Source organism: Pyxicephalus adspersus, chromosome Z (genome assembly GCF_032062135.1).
Source record: "Pyxicephalus adspersus chromosome Z, UCB_Pads_2.0, whole genome shotgun sequence".
NCBI lineage: Eukaryota > Metazoa > Chordata > Amphibia > Anura > Pyxicephalidae > Pyxicephalus > Pyxicephalus adspersus.
In genome coordinates, this window is record NC_092871.1 from 79,872,112 (window position 1) to 79,896,444 (window position 24,333).

The 24,333-nt window shown below is 39.3% G+C and overlaps 1 protein-coding gene across 4 annotated transcripts in view; it reads right to left on the bottom strand.

Moving 5' to 3' along the window:
• Positions 1-10,832: 10,832 nt before the first annotated feature.
• The window catches only part of PHF8 (PHD finger protein 8), a 41,739-nt gene continuing 28,238 nt past the window's right edge, over positions 10,833-24,333 (bottom strand). For all 4 annotated transcript variants that reach the window (XM_072430728.1, XM_072430730.1, XM_072430727.1 and 1 more), the window contains 7 exons: positions 21,936-22,021; positions 21,732-21,859; positions 21,062-21,402; positions 18,874-18,969; positions 17,871-17,980; positions 16,610-16,889; positions 10,833-14,694 (listed from right to left, as the gene is read on the bottom strand). In XM_072430728.1, the coding sequence (XP_072286829.1) occupies positions 14,603-14,694; positions 16,610-16,889; positions 17,871-17,980; positions 18,874-18,969; positions 21,062-21,402; positions 21,732-21,859; positions 21,936-22,021 (1,133 nt within the window). In that variant the 3' untranslated portion in view covers positions 10,833-14,602. The remainder of the gene's footprint in view (positions 14,695-16,609; positions 16,890-17,870; positions 17,981-18,873; positions 18,970-21,061; positions 21,403-21,731; positions 21,860-21,935; positions 22,022-24,333) is intronic.

Consider the following 24,333-nt stretch of genomic DNA (forward strand, 5'->3'; position numbering starts at 1 on the left):
TTTACCCTATACAACGTACATAGCGAACTCCTATGAGCTTTACTCCATATAACCTGCCACAGCTCTGGAGGGAGTTGACTGCCCAGAATGGACTTCCATTTAGTCATAATAAGCATGCTTGACTAAAGGCATCGCAGGTTCAGTAGTCAATATCAGGTAAATCTCAGAGATCAGCCCTCTGCGAGATGGACCGCTTGCACATTCACGTTCAAACAACCTGGGGGGTGAAAAGGTAAAGTCTAGTGACAGCTTGGCCGAAATTACGGATTTGTAAGCTGCTGTATATGGCCGATGTAGGTAGTTCAAATTTGGATTGTAGATCCGCAAAGGGCAATACCTTCCTGGTGACAGGATTAGAAATATTTCCAAAACGAAAAAAAAGAAAATCTTTTTAGAAACCCAGGAAAAAAGTCATACGCCATACTAGGAGAGTGCGCCATTCAGAAGTGATTTAATATCCTGGAATAATTGTGGATAATTCACTTTATAGAGCAATTGGTATGAGGGGGGGGCAATTGAACTCCCAGATTTTTAATGTTTTCCTGTTTCCAGCGATATGGGAAATTATCCTGTAATCTATCAATCAGTGCCTGATCCAAATGAACCGGTAAAGCTTTTGTTTTTGTTTGATTGATCCAGACAGGGTGAGCACTTTATGCAGCCTCTTGTAACTCTTTAATGATCAAAACAAACTCTGCAGTTGTTTTGTTTTTGCATATTTAAAGCATAGCTTGCTCCAGAAGATAATAAATGTCTAGGCTCCATAAAGTTTTTTTTTTGTTTTGTTTGTGATTAACTCACAGTGAGGATTTTATACAGTAACTGACACCATGCTGCCTAATAATATGTTGAGACAAACATCTGTGCTAGTTGCATTTATTAAAATAATGAACCTGTTCCTACTTACATACAAATTCAACTTAAAGAGGAAGTAAACTCAAACCTCACCCAAAACAAAAAAAAACACTTACCTTCAATCCCACAGAGCAGCCAATCGGTCCGGAGGTGTCTTCCATCAGGTGCCCTGTCGTCTCGGTATCCATCTTGGGGCCAGGGCGCTCCCATGTCACCTCTTCTTCCTAGTTCTTCTTCCTATGTCACCTGAAACAGGCAAGAGATCGGGTGAAGAAGATGGGGAAAAAAACTTGCCAATCTCACTGCGCATGCATGAGATTGGCAATTTTTTTCCTTTTTGAGGAAAGTGTACTTTCTGCGCATGCCCAAGCATCTCAGAGCCTCCCAGGATATCCACCCTTTTTTGTAAAGTGAAAATTCTGAGTTTAGGTATGCTTTAGGAACAAACCTACAGTCCCTATTTTGTATGTAACCCGGAGACTACCTGTATATTTTTGTGGAGGTCAGTAGGATAAATTCCTCCTTCATTGGTAGCCCTTGGGAAGAATGTCACCCCTACGGATAGCCAAAAAGAATATTGGTATCAGTTAAAGTGGAACTAAATGAAAAAAAAAAACTCACCTTTACTTTTGAAGATCCTTTGATCCCTCCTGGAGCTTTGGGTTTCACACCATTCTGTTATCCATCATCGTTCCGGTGCGTAGGAAGCACTGGGCGCCACTATCTTCTTTCTTCTTCTTCCTGCTCCTACATCACCAGAAATCGCACTGCACAGAGGTGAGAAGGGGTGATGCAAATGGGGGAAAAAAGAGTTCAGATCACACTGCACATGGAACGGATCGGCAATTTTTTCCCACCATTGAAGTAAAATTCTCCTTCCTGGGCATGCGCAGAAGGAGCAGTCAGAAGCCTTGCCGCATGTATCCCAGGAGGCTCTACGCTTCCATTCTATCTAAAGACAGAAGGCTTTACCCTTTTTTTTCAACCCCCACTCCCCTTTAATTATCATTAAATATGTAAATTTTTACTTTACTTACTCTCTTATGTAAAGTAAAAATTTTAGTTTAGATCTGCTGGATTAACCTCTGGAGGAACCCTGGATGAGAAACACTGCTCTAGAGTTTCAAACATACAATAGTCTCCATTTAGGAAGATCCAGAATTCAGTTCATTTGGCACTTGCCAAATTTGGTCTTGCTTAAATCAATTATATCCTGCTTATCATCCGATTTAAGGCCCCCACAGGGTGGGACCCTATGCAGAATTGACTTGGAGCCCTGTAGTAGGAACAGTGATGCTACCATTACAGAGTAATGTAAGAGTTAATTTTTTTAGTAAATTAAATACAAATAAAATAGAATACTGAATACATGTATTGTGAATGTACAGGTGGATTTGTGCAGTCTGTGTCCATCTTGTGTCCTTCTTCCCACACTTGTTGGCCTGACCTGATAATAAGAAAGTTATGGCTGTTATGCTCTGATGAAAAGGAAAGCAGCTGGTAATATACAAAATATATTGTCATGCTAACAATTGCAAGTTTTTGTCATATTATAATGTAACAATGAGGTTTGGTCAAAAGGAGCTAGCAATGGTCACGAGGTAATGAGTTGATTGGTTAAGATCAGCGTATAATTGATACCTCCAGGTATCATAGAATTGAGTTCTGACGCTGACATTTTCAGGATACGTGTATAGGAATGCCAGCTTCTCCCTGCCTGACTTTTCCCAGTTATATGATTTGGAAATGAGCCCCCCCCCCCCCCCCCCCGGGGTAAACCGAGTTTGTGATCTAGCTGATGGAGCTGTAGCTGTTTTGGAACATTACAATAAAGTTATGTACTTTAATTTAAGCACTGCCTGGGTGATTTGTGAGTTTTTTGTAACACTTCTTGACACTTGTAGTCCCACAAATACTTTCACCTTGTTACAAGCACCCCCAGCAGAACTGAGGAAGGTATAGCAGCAGCACACTTTGCACCTCCCTATGTCCGCCCCTGCCTCTATTTCATATTTGCTCAGGACCTCAATTTTGCCTAAACTCATCTTTAGGAAAACTATTGGAACATGCGTAAACTTTTTTCATCGAAAATAGTTGTGTAGTATATGGTATATCAATGTACAATTTTACATTTCATTTTTTCCTCCATAAAACATGACATCTTATAAAGATTCAATGGTGAATTATTTACAGCACGTTTATCACATTATAAAAATCCATGTCAGGGCTATATATTCATATTCATATTAGACTTTACAAAGTCCATAGTAATGTCACTAGCTGTCCCCCAAAGGGGCTCACAATCTAATGTCCCTACCATAGTCATATGTCTTTAATAGTCTAAGGCAGGGGTGGGCAAACTTTTTCAGTCAGGGGCCACAATCTGATATAAAATTTGACAGAGGGGCCGGGCTGATGGGAGACTGAGCGGGGTTATGCCATCATGACGCCACTGAACGTGATGCCATGATGGCATAACTCCGCCCACTCTCCTATCACAAATCTGAGCCTGCGATGGGAGAGTTGGCGGGTTGTTCAGCCCACTTCCGAGCCTGGGATGTGTACAGGGGACATAGTCTGCGACTGTGGCTAGTGCGGCCCCTCAGCAGGGTCCTCCTCCTGACCCCGCTTAGGGGGTCACCCACCAAAGCTATGGACCGCGGCCTGTTTTATCCGCCCCTTGAACTCATGTATGGCCCAGGGGCCGTAGTTCGCCCATATCTGGTCTAAAGGTAATTTTCGAGGGAATGCCAATTAACCTAACTGAATGTTTTTGGGATGTGGGAGGGAACTGGAGTACCCGAAGGAAACCTACACAAACACGGGGAGTGTAGATAGTGTTTTGGAGATAGGAACCTGGGACTTAGCACTGCAAAGACCAGAGTTCTAACCACTGAGCCACCTTGCTTTTATCTGTTTCTTTAAATGACCTTGATATCACCAAAAAAGGTCTCTTTTCCAGAGTCTTCAATAAAGGTTTAAAGAAGAGAACTTCTGACCAGCAGATGCAGAACTCTCCTGAAGAGCCCCAGAATATCAATAGGAGAAAGGCAAATCCAATGACAAGGATAGAAAACACACCCTACTGGGCATATAAATAATTTCAATTTTTTCAATCTACTAGAAACATTTATTGATGTCTGTTCGGGTTGTGTCCAACTTCCTGTTCTGTTTGATACACAATAAATAGGCAGGATGTGAGGAAGTTTCCTTAATTTGTGTCGGACTGTCAAATAGACAAGAATTCAAGTAACAAATTCCCCAGTAATATACAAACACAATTATAACCCTTTCACAATCTACTTAAAAACTAAGATAAAAAAGAACGCCTGAAGTTGGTTTGAAAGCAAGATCCAAAATGGGCTGCTGATCCAGTCCAGTATGTCACTTCCTTCGGTACATTTTGTTCTTTACCACTCTCAGCTTTTTTTTTTATAACATTTTTTATTTTTATTATTAAGGTTTTACAACAATCAGGGAGGGGTAAAAAAGAAGGGGAGGGGGAAGACATATCCATTATTGGGGGGGGGGGGACAATACAGCAAAGACATTGGAAAATTGACAATACAAAGTATAAAAGCGTACAAAATATATAAAAATATATAACAGTGCAAGAAACAGAGTAAAAAAAATTGTACAAAATGGTATACTCCATCGTGTCCAACAAGAAAAGGTCAACAAAGCATCACTAGAAAGCAGAGGTATTCCGCATATACAATAGTTGGTGGAAAGCCGTTTCCAGGTACTTGACCCGTTCACAAAACTCCTAAAAAACAGCCATCCGTGAGAGGAAGATAACAACAAAAATGGGTCCACAGCCCTGAGTTTTCAGGCTGGGCCGTTTTATCCTCCCCTCCATGGGAAAATGTCAAAGAAGCCCGGAAGAGCCTTGTCCCCTCCCTGTAATATTGTCAACAGATCTGATTGTTGTCAGGTGGGAGGAGATAGAGCCGTGAGAGGGGGAGAATCGGGCAAGAATTACCGTAATACAATACAATTGGTCAAATTTGATGTTCTAAAAAAGCATCGAGCGGGGATTTGGTAGTGGGAGGTAACAGAGTCAAGTGTACCAGAGACTTTCAGCGGGGTCTCAGACATCCAAACTGTCACCAAACTCAGGCTTGTCCAGTAAGTCCCTAAAGAGGTTATGTGTACTGACTGATCACTGTGTGCCCAGGTAGCGAACATACTCCACTGATGTAAGAAACTGAGACTAGCCAAATCATGTGTTAACAAATTTTCTGTTCGGTCCTCTTAAAGAGGAGGTCGGGTCTTCCATATGATGAATCTCATTGACCCTTTGCAGCCATAGCTAAATGGGAGGTGGTTCCACCTTCTTCCTGTAAGCCGCGATGCAGGAATTTGCAGCCACCACCAAGTGTCTGAGCATCGAGTTCTTGTACATTTTGTCTGAGAAAGGGTTGTGTTGAAGAAGAAAGAATGCAGGACCCTCTGGGATCTGGCAGTCCCTCATGTGTTGGGCAAAGTCCCTGCCGAGGACCAGAAAAACTTGATAATGGGGCATTCCCAAAATATGTGTAAGAAGGATCCAAGTGTCAGCGATCTGACACTTCCGGCATATGTTTGTGTAATCTTTCAGGAGTACCACTCTCTGCTTTGCTATCACAGCTGTCAGTCATGGAAAAAGTGCATACTACTTGGTAGAAAAAAACAAAAAATCAATGCAATTTAGATGCTTACTTGTTTGACGATTGATTTCTTTTTTTTTTCTAAAAATAATTTTTATTAAAAGATATCAAGGTACATACAGAAAAGTAATGTTGTTACATTGTACAGTTCAAAATCATACAGCAAGGTAAGGTTTCAACATCGCACATTTTGAAGTCTGTAGCATGACATCCAGTAATAAGTAAATACATACATCATAATGAACCAACTGTGTTATGTCTATGAAAGGAACCATCTCCAGTTTTCCAAAAAAATGTTATAAAAGAGAAAAAGAGAAGACAGAATAACCAACTTAAAAAGGGGGGAAAGTAAAGAGAGAGAAAAGAAAGAGAAAGTAAAAAGGGAGGGGGGTATTGACCAGCTATACAGTCAGTCATATCTCCGGTGCAGCAACAAAATACGAGTAAGCACCGATCTTAGTACACTCAAATATTCAAGGGAGGGGCTCTAACAGGCGGCAATATTCCTCCGTAGTGGTAAAGTGGATCCAGTGGTACCAGGTCTGAGCAAATTTATCCGCCCTCTTAGCGTCTGTGGATATAAAACCCTCCATTTGATATATATCAGCCTCCCTTTTCAACCAATGTACTACAGTCGGGGGGTCATTATTTTTCCAAAGGGCTGGGATACAGGCCTTAGCTGTGTTGAGGAGGTGTCTCAATAGAGAGTTACTATAGCACTTGCGGGACATGTCCGAAACATGGAGTACCAGGGCCCGATTGTGTCTACTATCCACTTCTGTGAGTTTTAAGGTGATATCAGCCCCCGAGCTCCAGTATGATTGTAATTTAGAGCATTCCTAGAAAACATGAAGCAATGTACCCTGTGCGTCACCACATCTCCAGCAAGTGCTATCTGAGCCCTGGAAGATCTTAGCAAGTTTCACAGGTGTTCTGTGCCAGCGGGTGTAATTGGTTTCCTGATATTTGTTGCAGATAGTTGCCTTATGGCAGAAATGGAGTAGCATATCCCTCCTCATATGTAAAATGGGTGTCTAAGTCAGCTTTCCATCGGGCAACAAATGAGGGGAGCTCCGGCGTATGTGCAGTTAATAGGGTTTGGTAAGCATGGGAGAGTGTACCCCGCATAGGTTGACCAGAGGCACACAGGGCCTCCAGAGGCAGGAGTGATCGGGCAAATGTATTAGGCCGTGGCAAAGACCTCAAAACATAGGTAAGTTGTATGTGACGCCAGGGCGACAATGAGGGGAGTTCCCCGTCCGTTTGTAGAGTCGGGATATGTATCCACTCTCAGCTGTGCATGAAATGGGACACTCTGAATACTCCCAGAGCACGCCATTGGCGAAATATTGGGTCAGACTGTCCCGAGGGGAACCCAGGATTGCCTAGTACTGGAGACATTGGGGATGGGTATGCGGCTATATTTTGAGAGGGGAAGTATTTAGCGACCACTTTCAAGGTCCCGCCAATCAATGGATGGTTGGACATCGCCACCCCGGCCACCGATGTCGCCCAGGCCAACATGTTGATTGGGGTGGTGGAGTGAGCATCCTCCAGTCCAACCCACAGCTTAGAACGACCATTGGTGCACCAATCCAGTAGCCTGGACAAGTGCACTGCTTGATGGTACAGAACCGGGTCAGGGAACACCATTCCACCATTGGTTTTAGGGAGTCTCAATATTGTCATCCTAATTCTGGGCGACCCTGTGAGCCAAATAAATTTTACAAATTCTGAGCGGAATTTCCACAAAACAAAGAGTGGGATATTTATCGGGAGGGCTTGTAACATATACAGTAGTCTAGGCATAACGTTCATTTTAAGCATGTTGCATCTCCCAAACCAGGTGAAGGCCATCTGCTTCCATTTCTGTAAATCACCCCGGATTTTGTTTAGTAGAGGGATAAAATTGAGGTCTACTACTCACGTCAGGTTGGCAGGAATCTGTGTGCCTAGGTAAGAAATGAACTTGTTGGACCATTTAAAGGGGAAAGAGGGGGCCAATGCCTCCCTAGTTGCCCGGGAAAGAGTAACACTCAGTGCCTCCGATTTTTGCAGATTTATTTTGTAATTAGAGAGCGAAGCATACCTATCCAACTTGATGATTGATTTTTAAAAGATACTGTTCCCACCTCACATAATCCAACCCTACTCTACCTAATTATTCCCCTAGCCTAAATTTAAATAAACTATTAGGGTTCTATGTAAGGTTGGCATCTGAATAGGTTTATTTCCAATCCCCCAGCATATGCACTGTACAAGTGAACCACATGGTGGGAATGGGTGTAAGTGGTACTGTTCTTGAGCTCTCCCTCTGTACTTTACCATCCAAGTTGAACAAATCAGGTAACTCATAGAAAAATGCTTACAGAATATGCGACTATACAGATCAGTGTGTGCTCCTGTTGCAATTTAATCTGGCAATATTGGGGGGAGGAATGTCATGAGTTCATCTTTCCATGTCCCCCACTTAGGCTTTGTACACACATCACATATTTAGAATCCGAGACTAACAGCCTTGCTCATCGCGAGAATCTGACGTGTACTTCGGTTACCAATCATGGCTACCTCACATTTGGATCCTGAATGATCATCAGGAAAGACAAGGAGGAGAGCTTGATCGCTTGTCCTCCAACCTCATTTCACCAAAGGACAGAACAGAATCTGTTCATCTATTAATAAAAATAATCATGAAAGATCATTTCTAGTGGTTACTTTAATGGTTTGGAACTTATTTTTTCATTTTTTATGCATGGATTTTCAGCAGGTAGTGCAACTTTTAGGCTTTCTATGCACCCTGCATTGCACATCTTGCAGATATGTTCCAGGTAGTTCCTTAGATTCTCTTAAGCTTAGTCTACACAGAATGTTTCACCAGCCTTTAACCTGAGGCTTTTAAAGCTCGTTTGAAATCACCATGCATTACAATGAGGCAATCTTGAGGCACATTTATGACAGTTACCTTAAACGTTGCTTGCAACGTTTAAAAAAGTAAAACGCTGGGTTAATGCTGGATATTGCCCAAAAACGTGGGAAAACGCTTCCATTGATTTCAATAGGACGTTTTCCCGCGTTTTTGAGCACCTAACATGCAAATTAGTTATAAACTAATAGGTGTTTTCCAGCATTTTAAAGGCAAGCTTTAAAACACTAATAAAGTGCATAAAAGCGCATATAAACGCAATAGGTACATTTACATGCGTTTTTAAAAAACGTCCATGTAGACACAGGCTTACCAAGTAGCTGAAAATGAATAACCTGAGCTTCTTCTGGGAGTCTTGTCACATTTATAGGTATATAGGCGTAAAGTGTTTTGAGTAGGTTTATTTACCACCCCATAATCCAAGCAGAAGCAATAAAGTGTTTTTCCTCAAAAGGTCCACTACTTCAATTTCACCAAGACTCATCCTAAATTGAATGAAACATCCTAATGGGCCTGAACCTGTTAGTTACTATTTTAGGGTTGTATAGCTAGATTGATCAGTCAGCATTTTACCCTTTTCATTTCAGAATTAATATTTAATGTATTTGTTCAAGAAGCATTTTCTTCACTTTCATGATCTTTTTCTTGTTTTTTTATATATATAGAGCTCGGGATAAACCAAGATGGTAGTTGGTGGAAAATGTTCGGTTCTTGTCCAATGGCACAGTCAGGCAGTCTCTGGGGAGCAGAATGCAGTCTTGCCATTAAAAACTGTGCTGTCATAATGAATGCATATGTCACATACCCTTACCAGAGCACCTGTGATTTGTTTTCCTGTTATCAGAAACATCTTTATTAGAAGAGGATTGACGATACAGTGTTCTCCCAGGCCCTTATAGCTAGGCACACCACCCGGCACTTTTCAGGAATCACCCGGCTGTTTTGGGGTGGCTTCTAAAAAGTTGGGTCACAATACAGGGGCAGCCACCCTCCCTACAATATCTTCCCCCCTACTTAAAAAATAATTCTGGGTTTATCACTGATGTGGACTTTATAGCTTTCATAAGATACAAGAAAAATCTTTTTACTTTAAGACATTCATTAAAGTAGAACGAAGGAGAGAGGATTACTTATCTGCCTTTTTTTTACCATTACCATACTTGATATAAACTGCAAAAGGGAATAAAAAAAGTAATGTTTTGGATCTCTGGGGACTTTGTTTTTTTTCAGACACATGAATAAAATATAAACCTGTTACTTCACCTCAGTAAACTGTTCAAACTTTATTTTTATGCTTTAGTTCTAATTTGTTTCATAGCTAAACGGGTTGTCAGTGGAGGTGATGTAAAATGGGGAAAAGCAAGCCATGGCATTTTCACAAATCTAGTCCGGTATCTAAATGCCATTGGGCAAATCCACCATGTATGCCATTGTTTCTGAACCTGGATTCCTCCATAGTTCGCTAGGGGTTCCTTGAGGAATATGTGCTTCTCAGGTAAGGCTGACATTGTTCCCAATGCCTACCAATGTAAGTGGAAATCTTCTTACTGACCACTATGCTCCAGTACTGTGATCTGTGGATATAGAAGTTATAGCCAGTGTTCCTTGAAGACCTCAAAGTTATTTCAAGGGTTCCCCCATGTAAAAGGGTTGAGTAAGCACCACAAAAGGCACACAGAATCTTAATCAAGGATTATAATGTATCATTACTGATTAAGTCTGACACAAGGGTGGATTAAACCTTCTGCTGTTCTTTGCTCATTTTTGTGAGCTTAAGTTTTTCCTTTTCCTAAAAAGTATGTACATGTCATATTGCAAATGCAACCTTAAAAAAAATAAAAAAATAAAAAATGAGTACAGTACATGCTATGAAGTAAACAATTTAGCAGGAAAACAAGAATTGCATTAGGAAAAGCTTCATACGTTTTCATCACATTATGAAAACAATTGTTTGTAGATGATGCTGCAGGCAGTTTAGTGGGTTAGAGAATATATAATAAAGGGAAGGCAAACAAAAAGTTAAGAGATTGGTGAGGTCCCTTTTCTATATATGAAAAATAAACTTGTTATATATGAAAAGTGTAAAATATTATCAGATCTTTTGTAATATGGCCATCTTAACAACATTTTTTTTTTCCATTCAGGAAATATGTTTTGAGGAAAGAACTGTTGAAAAGGTGTCTCCTTTGTGGAGATGATTCATAAGGAGTGAATAATAGGTCCTGGATCTTGCTAAATATTGGTGGAAACGTTCTAAAATAATGACCTGTAACGCAGGATCCCAGATATTTGGCAGCTATGCTATTGCTGCTGGACGTCTACAGAATTCTAGAAACCAGCACCAATACCTTGCTTCCCAAACAATACACATCAAACTAAATCAGTAACGAGACAGAGAACTGTGATAGCAGATTCAGGCAGCTGTATCAATTTAATTCTACAGGAGGGAAAACAAGACATTCTAAAAAAATATATAAATTACATTAGTAAACAGAAATCTGGACATAGGAAATATACTTCAGACAGCTGCCCAACTTCATTAAGCTGATGCGCAAACACGGTGAAAAATAAATTCACACATCTGCAATGGTGCCTCTTAAAAAGATTTTTTTTTGTCATTTTAATAAAAAAAAAAAGAAAACAAAACAAAATAAAACACAACTCATACAAACCACTAAAAACCTTTTCCCTTGGCTGGATAAAGTATTCGGTTTTCTTCTACTAAGCCTATATTTATAGTCTTCCTGAGCAAATCCATGGGTTAAAAAAAATATAAAGTTATTATACAGGAAAACAACCACATCTACTCTCCTATCAAAATATAGATCTTTTATTTGGGTCAAAGGGCTTGTGCGCACAAAACCCGATTTTTCAACAGGTACCCAAGACAAAGAAAGAAGAAAAGAAAAGTATACAGAGCTCATGAAACACTCTACCATTCGAGTATTCAGTGTTTGGTACTTCTTTAAACCTGTAAAGTTACAGAAGTATTTAGCCCAAATGATAATAAAGTTTTTTTGTTTGTTTTTTTTTTTAATGAGAATTTTAGGGACCCTACAGAAGAAATTGGTTAATTTAAAAGTAAGAACACGGGGTTTTTTTCCACAAAGCCCAAGCATTCGTTATGCATTTTGTAAGCCAGATTTATATGAATATAAGCTTTGTATAAGCCCTAACAGAAGCTCAACACAATGTTTAGACACAGTTAAAAAGTGCAATACATATATAGACTGCACTAGTAGCTCTGAAGAATATAATATTCTCCACAAAAGGCAAAAAGGAAAACTGGTCACATTTTATTTCTTTCTGTTCCAGTTAAGTGCCAACTACTGTATGATGCAGATTCGAAGAGGTGTGTGCATATTTTGTGTCACAGCAATATATAAAGTGGAACTAAACTTGCAAGAAAAAAATATGATTTAAAAGACTTAGCCGGGCATCCCCCTTGCAGCTCGGAATAAATTAACTCCTGCACCCATGTGTGGAAATTATGTCACTCTGGCCGGGTCAATCGAAATGTAGGAGTACCTGGAACCCGGCAGAGGAGTGGGGTAACACAGCAGAGCCCTTGAAAGAGTGAGTACAAGTTCTTAAAATAATGCAATCAGGCAGGTAAATTTGTTCCATTACAGAAGAGAGATTTGTGTGTCCCTTCTGCAATACCAGACCTGTCTAATCACTTTTTTTTATTTTATTTATTTATTTTTTTAAAACTTTAGTTCCACTTTGCATACTGTGTCTATCATAGCCAACCTTTTTATGGGCTAATCTCTTTGTACTGAAATGGCGACAGGCAAACAGCTTGCAGGCATAAAGAACAAGGGCAGTTGAGAAAAATACCATAACCAACTTATTAATTGATTAAGAATTGGTTTTGCCTTCCCCTTATACCTTGGATGTACCTATGGAGGAACCAGGACCATGCCAAGTGGTGGGCTGATAAGGTGGTTACCTTGGGCCAAAAAGGACAGGAAGCACTTTGTCCCAGCACTTCTTTTAAACCCCCAGCCCCACAAAAAAGCAAGTGACAAAAGATTACAGCAATTTTCCCGAACTTTTTTTCCCATACATCCTGGTTTACAGAGGTTAGAGAATATTTATAATCCCACTTACATGAAAATCTAAGCACTGTAACCATTCCACTATACTATAAATGGGGGCAGTCCTGCACACAGTACAGATTAGTGAGCACACATGACTTGACATGACAGTAATGCAGCTTTAACTGTTCCTATAAAATTCATTGAAGCTGTAGCCATACTGATGCACCCAAATATATAAATGGTGTGTAATTAAAACAGTTTTAGGAACAGATGCACATCTTTTTATTCTATCCCCAAAACAATGTTACTGTAAATCATTGTTGGGAGGTACTGTCAAGTTAGGAAACTTACATCAAGCACTTATAGCTTTCATCCATCAGCAGTGTTGGTCACCAAACTAGAATATAAAGGACTATGAAAAGTGGTATTCCCCACCATAGTGTTCACCATAGGCTAGATTAGCACAAAAACTAAAAAGATGCTTGATCTGGAAACTGAAACTAGCAGATAGGGACACAAAGGCAAATTTTTATATCAATGTTCCCAAGGTTATCACTGTGTTCTTTTACTACTTTTTGGTCAATGACAAGGGAAGGGCTTGAACCTCTTACATAAGCGGTTAATAATAAATATTTATGCAGTGAATTCCCCTCACTTCCCATTTACTGGATTTTCCTATCACTGGAACAGAAGGAGTAAATGTTTCCCCAACAGAGACACAGAAAAAAAAAAAAAACCTGACAGTCGTTCTAACCATTTCCCAATATTCAAGTGGAGAACCTTCATTAGGGACATGGTGTAAGAACAATGCTAAATCGCCTGATCTTTTTAAACCAGTGTGAAAAATATACTGAATGAGCTACTAGTAAAAATGCTAAATGTACAGCACTGGGCCCTAAAAAGAAAAAAAAAGTGCTAGTTCTCTATATTTAAAAGTGACTTAAACATTACCCCAAGTTTTTATGCCTAAAACACATGCGACTGTAGCTAAAACTCATCAGGCTGGAGCGAATTAAAATGGATTACAATGCATAAATCTTCCCAACAAAGCCAGTTTACCTTTTTGTATCACATTGTCTTGGCCCTAAAAGTTATGGTCAAAAACGTCCCTACAGAAAAAAAACCTGAACATAAGGGTGCTAAACAAATTAATATGACGTTTTATGCTTTTCCCTTTTAAGCAGATGTGGTTTTTCTTTTTTGTAACAATGCATTCCCCCAAAAGCAATTTGCTTTCAATCATACGTAAGTTTTGTAGGAAAAAAACAAATTTCTTATATATATTTATACAAGGCAGGGAGGGCAAGGTGGATATCAGTCACATATAATGCCTTCATAGTGTCCAGGGAAAATTTCTTCAAATTGAATTTGAGAATATAATTTAATGTGGTCAATGTGATAAGGAAGTCAAGTGGGTTAAATATTTGACAGGGCTTCCAAAAGTTCACACGTCAAGAGGTAAATTGCAGCCATATCAACATAAGTGCTAAGATAAAAAAAAAAAAAAAAAGCTTCTAGATCAACTTCTGAATGCAATGCATACAAGCAGATTGCCACAATTCCTACATTTGGTTGTGGCAAGAATGAGGCAGTGTGAAAAAATAAATTTTACCAAATAAATGCGCAACTACAACTGGTTATCAATCATCCATGAAGCACCTTGCAAACAACACCCAAGGTTTAAAGATTGCAAAAGTGCATTAGGTGGGAGCTTCTCCTTGGGGATCTTATTATCTACTTGCTGTGTTCATGGTTTGGGAGGAAAAAAAAGTTGCATTTAATTTTCTTAGGGCCTCCTCTTAGCAGAAGGTTCACCCATTATATTCACCATTCAAAAAAAACACTCGTGTTTTTTTAAATGGCCGCTAGTCAGAGGCAACACAAAAGATGAAGAGGATGACAAACATCTTGTGTCATGTGAATTTGTTTCCATCTTGCTCTCTGTGCAGCCTGCCTTTCAGGTTTTTACTTCTCAGTAAAACAAGTCAAGTCTGTGTACGCAGTTCTTACAAAAATAAGTCTTCAGCACAGCTAAGGACCCAGCTCTGCCCTCTCTGTACAATGACCCCACTAGTCCACTCATCCACTCAAGAAGAAAAGGGTCAGCATCAAGAGTGTGAAGGTGAAGGAGGTCACAGCAGAAGAAGTTTTCCATTCCGGTGAATCTTTAGGATCTTGCCCAGGCGCTGCTTAGCTGTAGCTAAACCTTTCTTGGGTCTCTTTCCTTAAAAAGAAATACACATACAATTAAAATCACTGTTCTATATATATATATACACACACACATATATATATATATATATATATATATATATATATATATTTACACACACACATACACACATATATATTATATAATATCTCAGCCTATTTAGAATAAAATACACCTGGTTGACTTTAAAGGGAAGGGGAGTAAAACCCTAAATACAAACCTACACACAATATCTAGGAATGAGTTTAGTATTTATATAGGGAGCAATTATATAACACTGTTTTTAAAAACAAAAAAGTTAAAAGCGTTTTTGTTCCTGAATGCAAGCAGTGAAAGTACTTAAGCACCTAATCCACCTCTTCAATTCCCTGTACAGTGGAGTCCTACGGGCTGGGGAAAGAAGCAAAAATTGGACAAATAGTTAACCTGCAGTTCAAACCGCATAGTGATTGAGGTAAAAGCAGAGGGTTTTAGAGATGAACTTATTATTATGGTGCTTCAAACAAACTCCAGGATAGAAATGTTGGGTCCTCAACACAGGAGTGTGTTGTGTAGCTGATCTAAAACCTGACAGTTAGATGGACAGAAATATAAATCATTTAGCAGGTAAAAAAGCCTGAGATAAAATCACTGTATTTAACAATTTGCCCATACTTTAACAGTTTTTTTTTCTCGGGGATGATAGGAGCAATGCCTCCTTGCTCCCACATTGTCATTCTCTGTTTCTAGGCAGCCTATTTTAAAGCCTTGTTGTTCAGCTGCTTTGATGGCTGATGTTATCCACTTCAGTGCAAGTCCATTTGTATGTGATGAATATGTGGCCTTGTCCATGACATTGGGAAAAGGAGAGTGTCACATGAAGCAAGAGCTAGGAGTCCACCTTTAAGTTGAGAGCTCAAATTCAAAAAGCCCCAAGAAGAAAGCTTATGAGTAAAAGATTATGAGCTGCGGGTTGTAAATCAATAAACACTTTAGCAGTAACTGAAGATTAATGCTTTGCTGGAGAAAATCTAAAAATATGAAAACCCTCAAGTCCAAAGCTATTTACAAAGATCATAAGATACAATTGAAGGAAAAACAATTAAAGGAAGCCTCTATGGGGTGAAAACTAAAGCCTCCACTTACCAACCTTATGAATGCTATTTTTCTGGCTTCACTCCTGGGTGCAATAATTGTCAATGACTCCTAAATGAGCTAAATGTAACTAACTTTACTGGATGCCTGCTTGTTTCAGGTCAGTAAACATGTTAAAAAACAGCTAGGAAACTTTGCATTTTAGTTGCATGTTAGCAGGCCAACTACACTGTTCTATCATGAAAGGTGCTCATTAGAGATTTGCATTGCATCTAACTGCAAAGTCCAAGGTGGAAGAAAACCCTTCCTTATTATTTTTGCATCAGATTAAAACTGGCTTTTTCACGTAGATAATCCCTGTCTTTATGTCCTTGGATTGTAGATTCAGGTTGTACACAAAGCCTAGGCTCTATCACTGCTGGCTCTAAGACGCAATTGTTGCATATTCTTCATTGAGCAGCAGAGGCGTCTAGGAGTGAGGCTTAGGACCAGTAGCATGGGGGCCTTATTATAATCATTGAGAGGAATCATGACCCTGTTTATACTTCTTAAGATTCTGGGGCCCAACAAGGACAGAGAAAGCAATAAATAAAAACACAGATATCAGCAATCACTAAAAAGTGCCCACACATTTGCAAAAATTGTTACAATATACAATTTTGGCTAGATCAAGTTTACTATCAAGTTTAGTATTAGAAGTAAACCCGCCACAAACCTGGATCCTTCACATGCAACCATGAACCAAATAACAAGTGTTTAGTAGACTTCATAGCACTTTAGCAAAACTGGTAGGGCTGCTGTGAAACACAATTCAGATCTTTAAAAGTAAAATCAGTTTTAACACAATTCATACCCTGAACTCCTTGATTTGCTGGAGAGGTAGCAGAAAGCCGTCTGTGCGAAAGAAAGACACCAGGTGCCATTGGGGTAGTACCACGGTTAACCTGAGCCATGCCAAAAATATTAGGGCCAGCTGTGTATTCATGGTCAGCCAGGCTGCCAGAGAAGACCTCAATCTGAGGCTCGGGTGGAGGAGGCAGCTCAGGTTCAGATGGGGGAATTTGAGGTTCTGGTTCAGTTGTAGGCTTCTTCTTGCTACTCATTACTTTTTTCTTTTGAGATTTCTGCTGTTCCTGAAAAATATAAATGTAAAAAGAATCCAATTATTGATTGTAACTATGGTTGGCTAAGGCCAAGTTCATATTGCCATGTGCTCTTTAAATCCAAAGTTTTTTATTCCTTTTGGCTAGAGTAGGAAAGGGTTATTTGAAGGGTTTTTTCATATACCTGTGCTCCATTGAGAGTACTTCTCTTCATTTTCTGTCCTGTAAGCTCAACAGAAGTAAGAAGATACTTTCCCTCTATTTCCTATTTACCCTCACTTTCATCCCTGGTGACATTGGTAATCAGAATAAAGTAATCGGAAGATTCTGTCTGTTGGAAATCCAGTGAGATCTTAACCTCCTCTACTAAACTGACAACACAGCACCTCTGTCAGTTTTGCCCTTTTCTGCTGGACTACAGAACATCTTACCTTTCCATAACATAAGAATGATAATTTGTAAAACATGGGCAGCATGGTGGCTCAGAGGTTAGCACTCCGGCCTTTGCAGCGCTTGGACCCAGGTATGAATCTTAGCCAGGTTCTCCGTGTGTGTGCAGCGCTTGGACCCAGGTATGAATCTTAGCCAGGTTCTCCGTGCGTGCGTGTGTGTGTGTGTGTGTGTGTGTGTGTGTGTGTGTGTGTGTGTGTGTGGTGTTTCCTCCCACATTCCTAAAACATGCAGTTAGGTTAAACTGGCTTTCCCCCAAAATTGACCTTAGACTATATTAGAGACATATGACTATGATAGGGACATTAGATTGTGAGCTCCTTTGAGGGACAGATACGACTATGGACTTTGTACAGCGCTGCGTCATATGTCGGCGCTAAATAAATACTGTGTAATAACAATAATAGTAATAATATGCCCACAAAACCCTAACAAAGCGTTGCTCAAGATTCGTAACAAAGAAAAAAAAAACTAAAAAAAAAAAATCTCTGAAAGATCCTAAGCATTTATCAACTGGTAATAGAGTTAACAGGGTTACACAGAGCTTATTTTGGTACGCACCTGCTGAGAAAGTCTTGCTGCTGCTACAGCCAGTCCTGTTTCAACTGAAGCTACACGGGTCCCTTCTCGAACTGGACGGGCTTGTTTTGGGAGTGTTGGAGTGACACGTGCTAAAAAGGGCAAAACAATTTATTACATTTCAGTCAATAGCAATCATTTGGGGCAGCACAGTGGCTCTGGCCTTTGCAGCGCTGAGGCCCAGGTTTGAATATCGGACAGGACACTATATGCATGTTTGCAGATTCTCCCCATGTTTGTGAGGGTTTCCTCTGGGTACTTCCTTCTTCCTCCCACATTCCAAAAACATGCATTTAGGTTATATGTCTATGGGGTCATTGGATTGTGAGCTCCTTTGAGGAACATGACTATGGACATTTGCACAGTGCTGTGTATTATGATGAAGCCATATAAATACTGTATATTAATAATGAACTTCTGCAAATGTCAATTTCTACAAATGTATATTAAGAGTCGCAGTGAGCAATTCTGACCAAATCTGTAACACAGAATACTTCTCAACAAACCATTTTTCATAGACTACTAGACAAATAGAAAAATAAAACTGGGCATCTAATAAATATTTAGAATGCATTAGGCAGTAAGAAGTGGCTGCTTTCATGATTCTGATTCAGTCAGTCATTCAGTCCGAGATCAGTTTATAATTTAATTTTTTTTTTTTTTTTTTTTTTTTTAAATGTCCACCCGACTGAAGCCCCAGCCACTGTTTGGAATAAAAAAACAAAAAAACAAAACAAAACATAAAAAACTGTCCTGAAGACTGGAAAACACACACAGATCTCTCAACAATGGGAAAGTCTAAACCTAGAGTTTGGCTTTAATATCATAAACTGTGAATTGCCAATGTAGTAGTGTCTCACTACTTTGACTGGGGTGTAAAGTATCTTATAATAGGTCTGATAATTTCACATTTTACCGATTGTGCACAAACATTCTGTAAAGATTTCCAAAGTACATTAAAAAAGGCAAGAACTTGTGACTGTACCCTTTGGGTTCCATGGAGCATCATCAGTTTGTTTCTTTTTTTTGGGACGTGTCTTTAGGGCTGGGTCATCCTCATCAGACTCCAGAGATGGGTAAACTAAACAGAAAACAGTAAAAAAAAGTCTATGACTAGTGAGGTAGAGAAATCTTCATACCACTGTACAACTAAATGAGACATTTTATTGTAACCTGTCAAATCAGAAAATATATCACAATTTAAAAAAAATAGTGAAGAATGAGCAATTTAAGATTACTTACATAATAACAGCAAGAAGTAACAATATTTATTTTCACCAAAAAGTACAGGAAATGCTAAAAGCAAAATACTGAAATCATTAAAAAAAACTTAAGTTGATACAAACAGGCTTCAAGCTTAGGTTGTTGTTTAAATCAAGTTTAAAACAAACAAAAAAGCTGTTGACACAGGATGCTTATTCGCTAGTTGATTTTTAACAGTTATATTATCAGAAGATCATAAGATAGTATTGCCCTGCTCACTCTTTAAAAAGGCATCCCAAAATAATATAGTGGTAAAATGATGTATGATGATACCTTTAACATAACAGTTTGCCTCCCTTTTTACACTTGCAGAGGCTTTTATTGCTCTGTATTTTTTTTTTGGATGTTGAATATAGCACAACATTTCCCTTCATCTTGAATTCTCAGAACCAACCAGAAACCTAAGACCTGCCCTGAGAACTCTTGTAGACCCTGGTCCAAGCCAATAGCACTAAAGAGTGGTCCAAGCAAATAGCACTAGAGATTGGGATGCCAGGGTCTACAGGAGGTGGAAAAAAAACCCTACCTACATTTTCTGTTACTCACCTAAACCAACCGTCACATCTTGAGACTTCTTTCTTTCATTGGGTGTTCGCTTCACCACTGGCATTATGTGGACACTTTCCATTGGCTGTCTTGCAGTGGGATCCAGGACACAGACTAGCATGTAAAGGGACTGGCTGGCACTGACTGAGCACTTTCTGACATCAGTAAGGCTTCCCTGCCCCCTATAAAACTTTGACAGAAGTGGGGTTTCATATTAAATAGGGGTGCTTGAGTGATTTTGGTACATTTTTAAAAAAAAATTATATTTTTACTGGTATTGGTGCTGGTACTAATATTACTTTGCAGGTGCATTTACATTTTACCATTTTTAATGATTATGTGTTTTTACTGAGAATAAATTAAAAATCCATAAAACCATGTGTTATCGGTTGCCCATATGTATTTTCATGCAAGCCGATACACAATGCAAAGAGCAACATGTGATGATGTGTGCTTTCACACAACCTCTTACATGTCTTATGACAGGGAGATGACAATAAGTCAATGCTGTAAAAAGTTTTCTTCAGTCAAGAATTGGTAAGCTGCTAGTAGGTGGGGTTGTGCTAGGTGGGCAGTTTTTTGCTGTTTGCTGTTCCATTATGTGGTAGTACAAGCAAAAAAAAAAGGATATTCTATGTCTCTCAATAAATTAAAAAGAAACCATTATATATAGATCAACTAGTTTAAAAGTGAAAGTAAACTCACCTCCCAGCATTTTCACGTTTCTCATGCTTTGGGATCTTTGGCCATCTTGATTGGCCAGGCCAGAATAACATAACTCCTGTGCATGTGCACAATGATTTTACAAACCCCCCCACCCCACCCAGAGGCAGGCCAAAATTGTATAATGAGCTGTGCATGCACAGATTGCGAGCATACAGAAAAACATTGTTTTATTGTAGAAGTGGAACAGCATGTCTCTCCTGCCATAAAGATGCTTTTTTTCTTTTTGGTTTAGTTACACTTAAAACACAGCTCCACAAAAGACACCCTGCAGCATACCAGGAGCAAGTCCCCTTTTCCAGGAAATATAATAAAAAAGGGGTAGTATTTAAAATTCCACGTTATTCAGTCAGCAATAAGGCATAAATAAACTGTATAAAGCAGTACAACATAAAGGGATCCTTAATGAAATTAAAAAGCAAAAGTTTTAAAGTGATTTTGTCATTAGACATATGAGGGGTTGCACTATTGATGGCTCCTTTTATGAAAAAATGTTTGTGGTTTAAAATAATAGCCAGGCAACAAAGAGCTTAGTAATGGTTGTTTCAACTATACTTTTCTCATAGAAGATTCACCAAGCATCAATGCTATGCATATAGAATAAAACAGCAAGAATATATACCTCAAATGACCATACTTACTGTACTCCGAGTCTTTGAAACAGGCTCCCAATGTTTCCTGCTCATCCGTACTACCATCATCATCTTCACTGTCCATACTGCGGTGTGCAGGCCTTCTGACCGGCCGCTTTCCTGGCCTCAAAATCACCTTTCCAGAGCCTCCACTAGTGCCATTACTACCAGACTTGTTACCAGCAGCCTTATTGCTAGTTTGTGGTAAACCAGATGCAGCAACACTCTCCTGTCCTGCTGCCCACCAAGCTTGAAGGCTGGCAGGGGTGGAGGAAGAAGCAGCTTGAAGATTGGCCATGCACAGCATACCCTGAATTGCCTCCTGGGTGCTTGGAGAAGCTGGTGCTTCCCTGTAAACAGAAATATGCAAGGTTTAGTACTCCAGATGGCAAGATGGTATTTGTGATTGGTAAATAGTCCAGTGTGTTAAGTTTGTAAAACCTATGTTTCCAAAATGAGAAAAAAAGGTTTAGTGTAAAAGTGCAGCATATAGTGCAGTATATTTAGTTCTATTGCTGTCAACATTGGAAAATGCACCCTAAAAAATGCCATGCAGCTGTCACTAGAGCGCATGTGGACATTGCATTAGACATTGTCCACAAAATGTATTTTTATTTAAAAAAAAAAAATAAAAAAAAAAAAATAAAAAGAACAGTTTACCTAGGAAATCTTTACTTACTCCATTTCAGAATAATCTGGGCCTCCAACCTGTCTGCTAGCTTTAAGAAGGTCTAATATACCTCCACTGCTAGCTCCAAGCTGGTCTCCATCAGCTTCTCCCATTTCTTCATCTGTGGTGTAGTCTTCCTGTAGGAGGAATAGGCGGTTTAGTGTGATTTGATTTCACATGCCATAAACTCAGAGTTATGTGTATTTTACCAACCTCTACATCAAACTCCAGCTCTCCTGGTTCTCTCACTCTGTTAGGGTCTGAGCATGGCTTTGCACGTGGAAGCTTGCGTGGGAATTCTGGATAGAGAAGCAAAATGTAAAGAAGAAAGAATTTTTCCAAATTTATTGAAGGGTCTGTCAGTAAAAGTTAAAATCAGCTGCTAATGTCTTATTTCTTGGAAATTCAAATACAGAGATCTAAGTTCTCAAGTTCCTAGGTCTGCACACCAATTATGACCATTATGAGCAGTTTCTACTTATATACATATAATGAGGAGAGAAAGAAAAGACAGGCTTTTGCTGGCTTTATATATTTGTATGTCTTTAAAGTGCTTGTTTCTATGCTTTTTGAAAAAAAGACAGTAGTAAGGTAATGCTGAATCGAAAGTGTATTACTTCATAGTTACATATTACTATATATTTGAACTATAAAAGTATAAAACGTAACATATAAATGATAAGATATACATATGGCAAAGTGTTAATCAAAGATATAACATATCAAAGGGCATCAAAGAGTTGTACTTAAGGAATCTAACTTAGAGTACAATGCTTTGATGCACTCGGATATGTTATATCTTTGGTTAACACTTTGTCATATGTATATTTTATCATTTATATGTTACCTTTCATACTTATATATAGTTCATACAGTGTTCTCCCCAGACTTTTTTTTCAGCCGGGTGTGGGGAAACTGTAGCCGGGTAGTAAAAAAAAGTGGGCGGGGCTAGACAACAAATTTGAAGCTCCTAGTTAATTATGCCATAGGTATGCAGTAACACCTACTATTGTGTCAGTGTTCTACCTGCCCCCTCTACATTGTTCCAACTTGCTAATGCCTGGCTTGTTAGAATGTACAATTTTTCCAAATTTTTTTGTATTGTGCCCCAACAGTCCAGTGCTGTGTATTTTAATCCAACTCCCTGGAGTTCCATGTTCTAATAGTGTAATATTGTCATCAATGTGGCTTACCAAATTAGGCCTAATTCACATTAGCAGTAAAAAAAAAAAAATGCCCCTCCTGAGTTCTTGGCAACTGCTGCGCACCTGGGATTGGTAACCGGTGATAACTGCTGGACACCTGGGATTGGTAACCGGTGATAACTGCTTGGCACCTGGGATTGGTAACCAGTGATAACTGCTGGTCACCTGGGATTGGTAACCAGTGATAACTGCTGGTCACCTGGGATTGGTAATAGGCGGTAATGGCTGGGCTTTCCAGGCCTAGCAGTTTTTCAAGCAGCAGTGGTTCCTGGCGAGAGGAAAGTGAGGGGTAAACGCAGCAAATGCAACCTTACTGCCAATGTGAATTCAGCCTACCTTCAGATGTCACCTCCTAGCACTATACCTAGGTAACACAAAGAGCATCATGCATGTGATCACAGATGGGGGCAGGACAGCCAGTGCCCTCCGCTCATCACTGCCATAAACAGAAACTTCCTGTGAAATTTATCCACCCGCAGTGTGATAGCTGTGTGTGTAAAGTCTGCTTGTCATATTCTGCAGCCATGTTCTGCAGCCTAAAAACTCATTCAATCCTTTAGATCTCCTAAATTGTTGGTTGTAATTACCCAATTTAATTTAATTTCAAGAACTTCAAAATATGGGGATTTATATCATGAGTTTAAAAACTTGTGGAAATTGAAGATTTGGGTTGCTGTTTTATAAGTGCACCTAGGAGACCAAAACTGAACACTTACATAGCAAGAAGCATTGGGGTTGGCACCCTTAATATTTTACCTACCTTTCACCAAACTATAATTGTAATACTATGCTGCCCTTTCTGCTTCTGTTCTTTGAACCCCAATTTATCACAAATGGGGAGATGCAGGAAACTGAAAATGTAAGTGCAAGTGGGGAACAGATGTATAAACTCCTAAAATTTCATTAGCATGGCATCATTAGAACATAAAAACCTCTGCCCTTCAAACTGTCTGCTTCCCTACCTTGAACCCTAATTTCTCTAGAACAAAGAAGTGCTGATAAACACCCCCCAATCTTTCATCACCATGGCATTATTACATAAACTTTTTGCCCATCAAAACACACTACCCTGTTACAAACCCCAATTTCATTTTGGTGGGCAGAGTTTTTTATGTTCTAATTATGCCATTGTGATAAAACTTTAGTGGATGTTATCCACAGATGTTCCCCACCCATTTTCAGTTTCCTACATCTCCCCATTCCAGAGAAATTGGTGTTCAAGTGTTGGAAGTGGGCAGTAATGTGTAACAGGGCAGTGTGTTTGCCATAGTACCGTATTTTTCGGCGTATAAGACGCACTTTTTCTTCCCCAAAACTGGGGGGGAAAAGTGGGTGCGTCTTATACACCGAATACATGTTAAATATAATTAAAAAAAAATCATACTCATCCGATACCGCGATCCCGC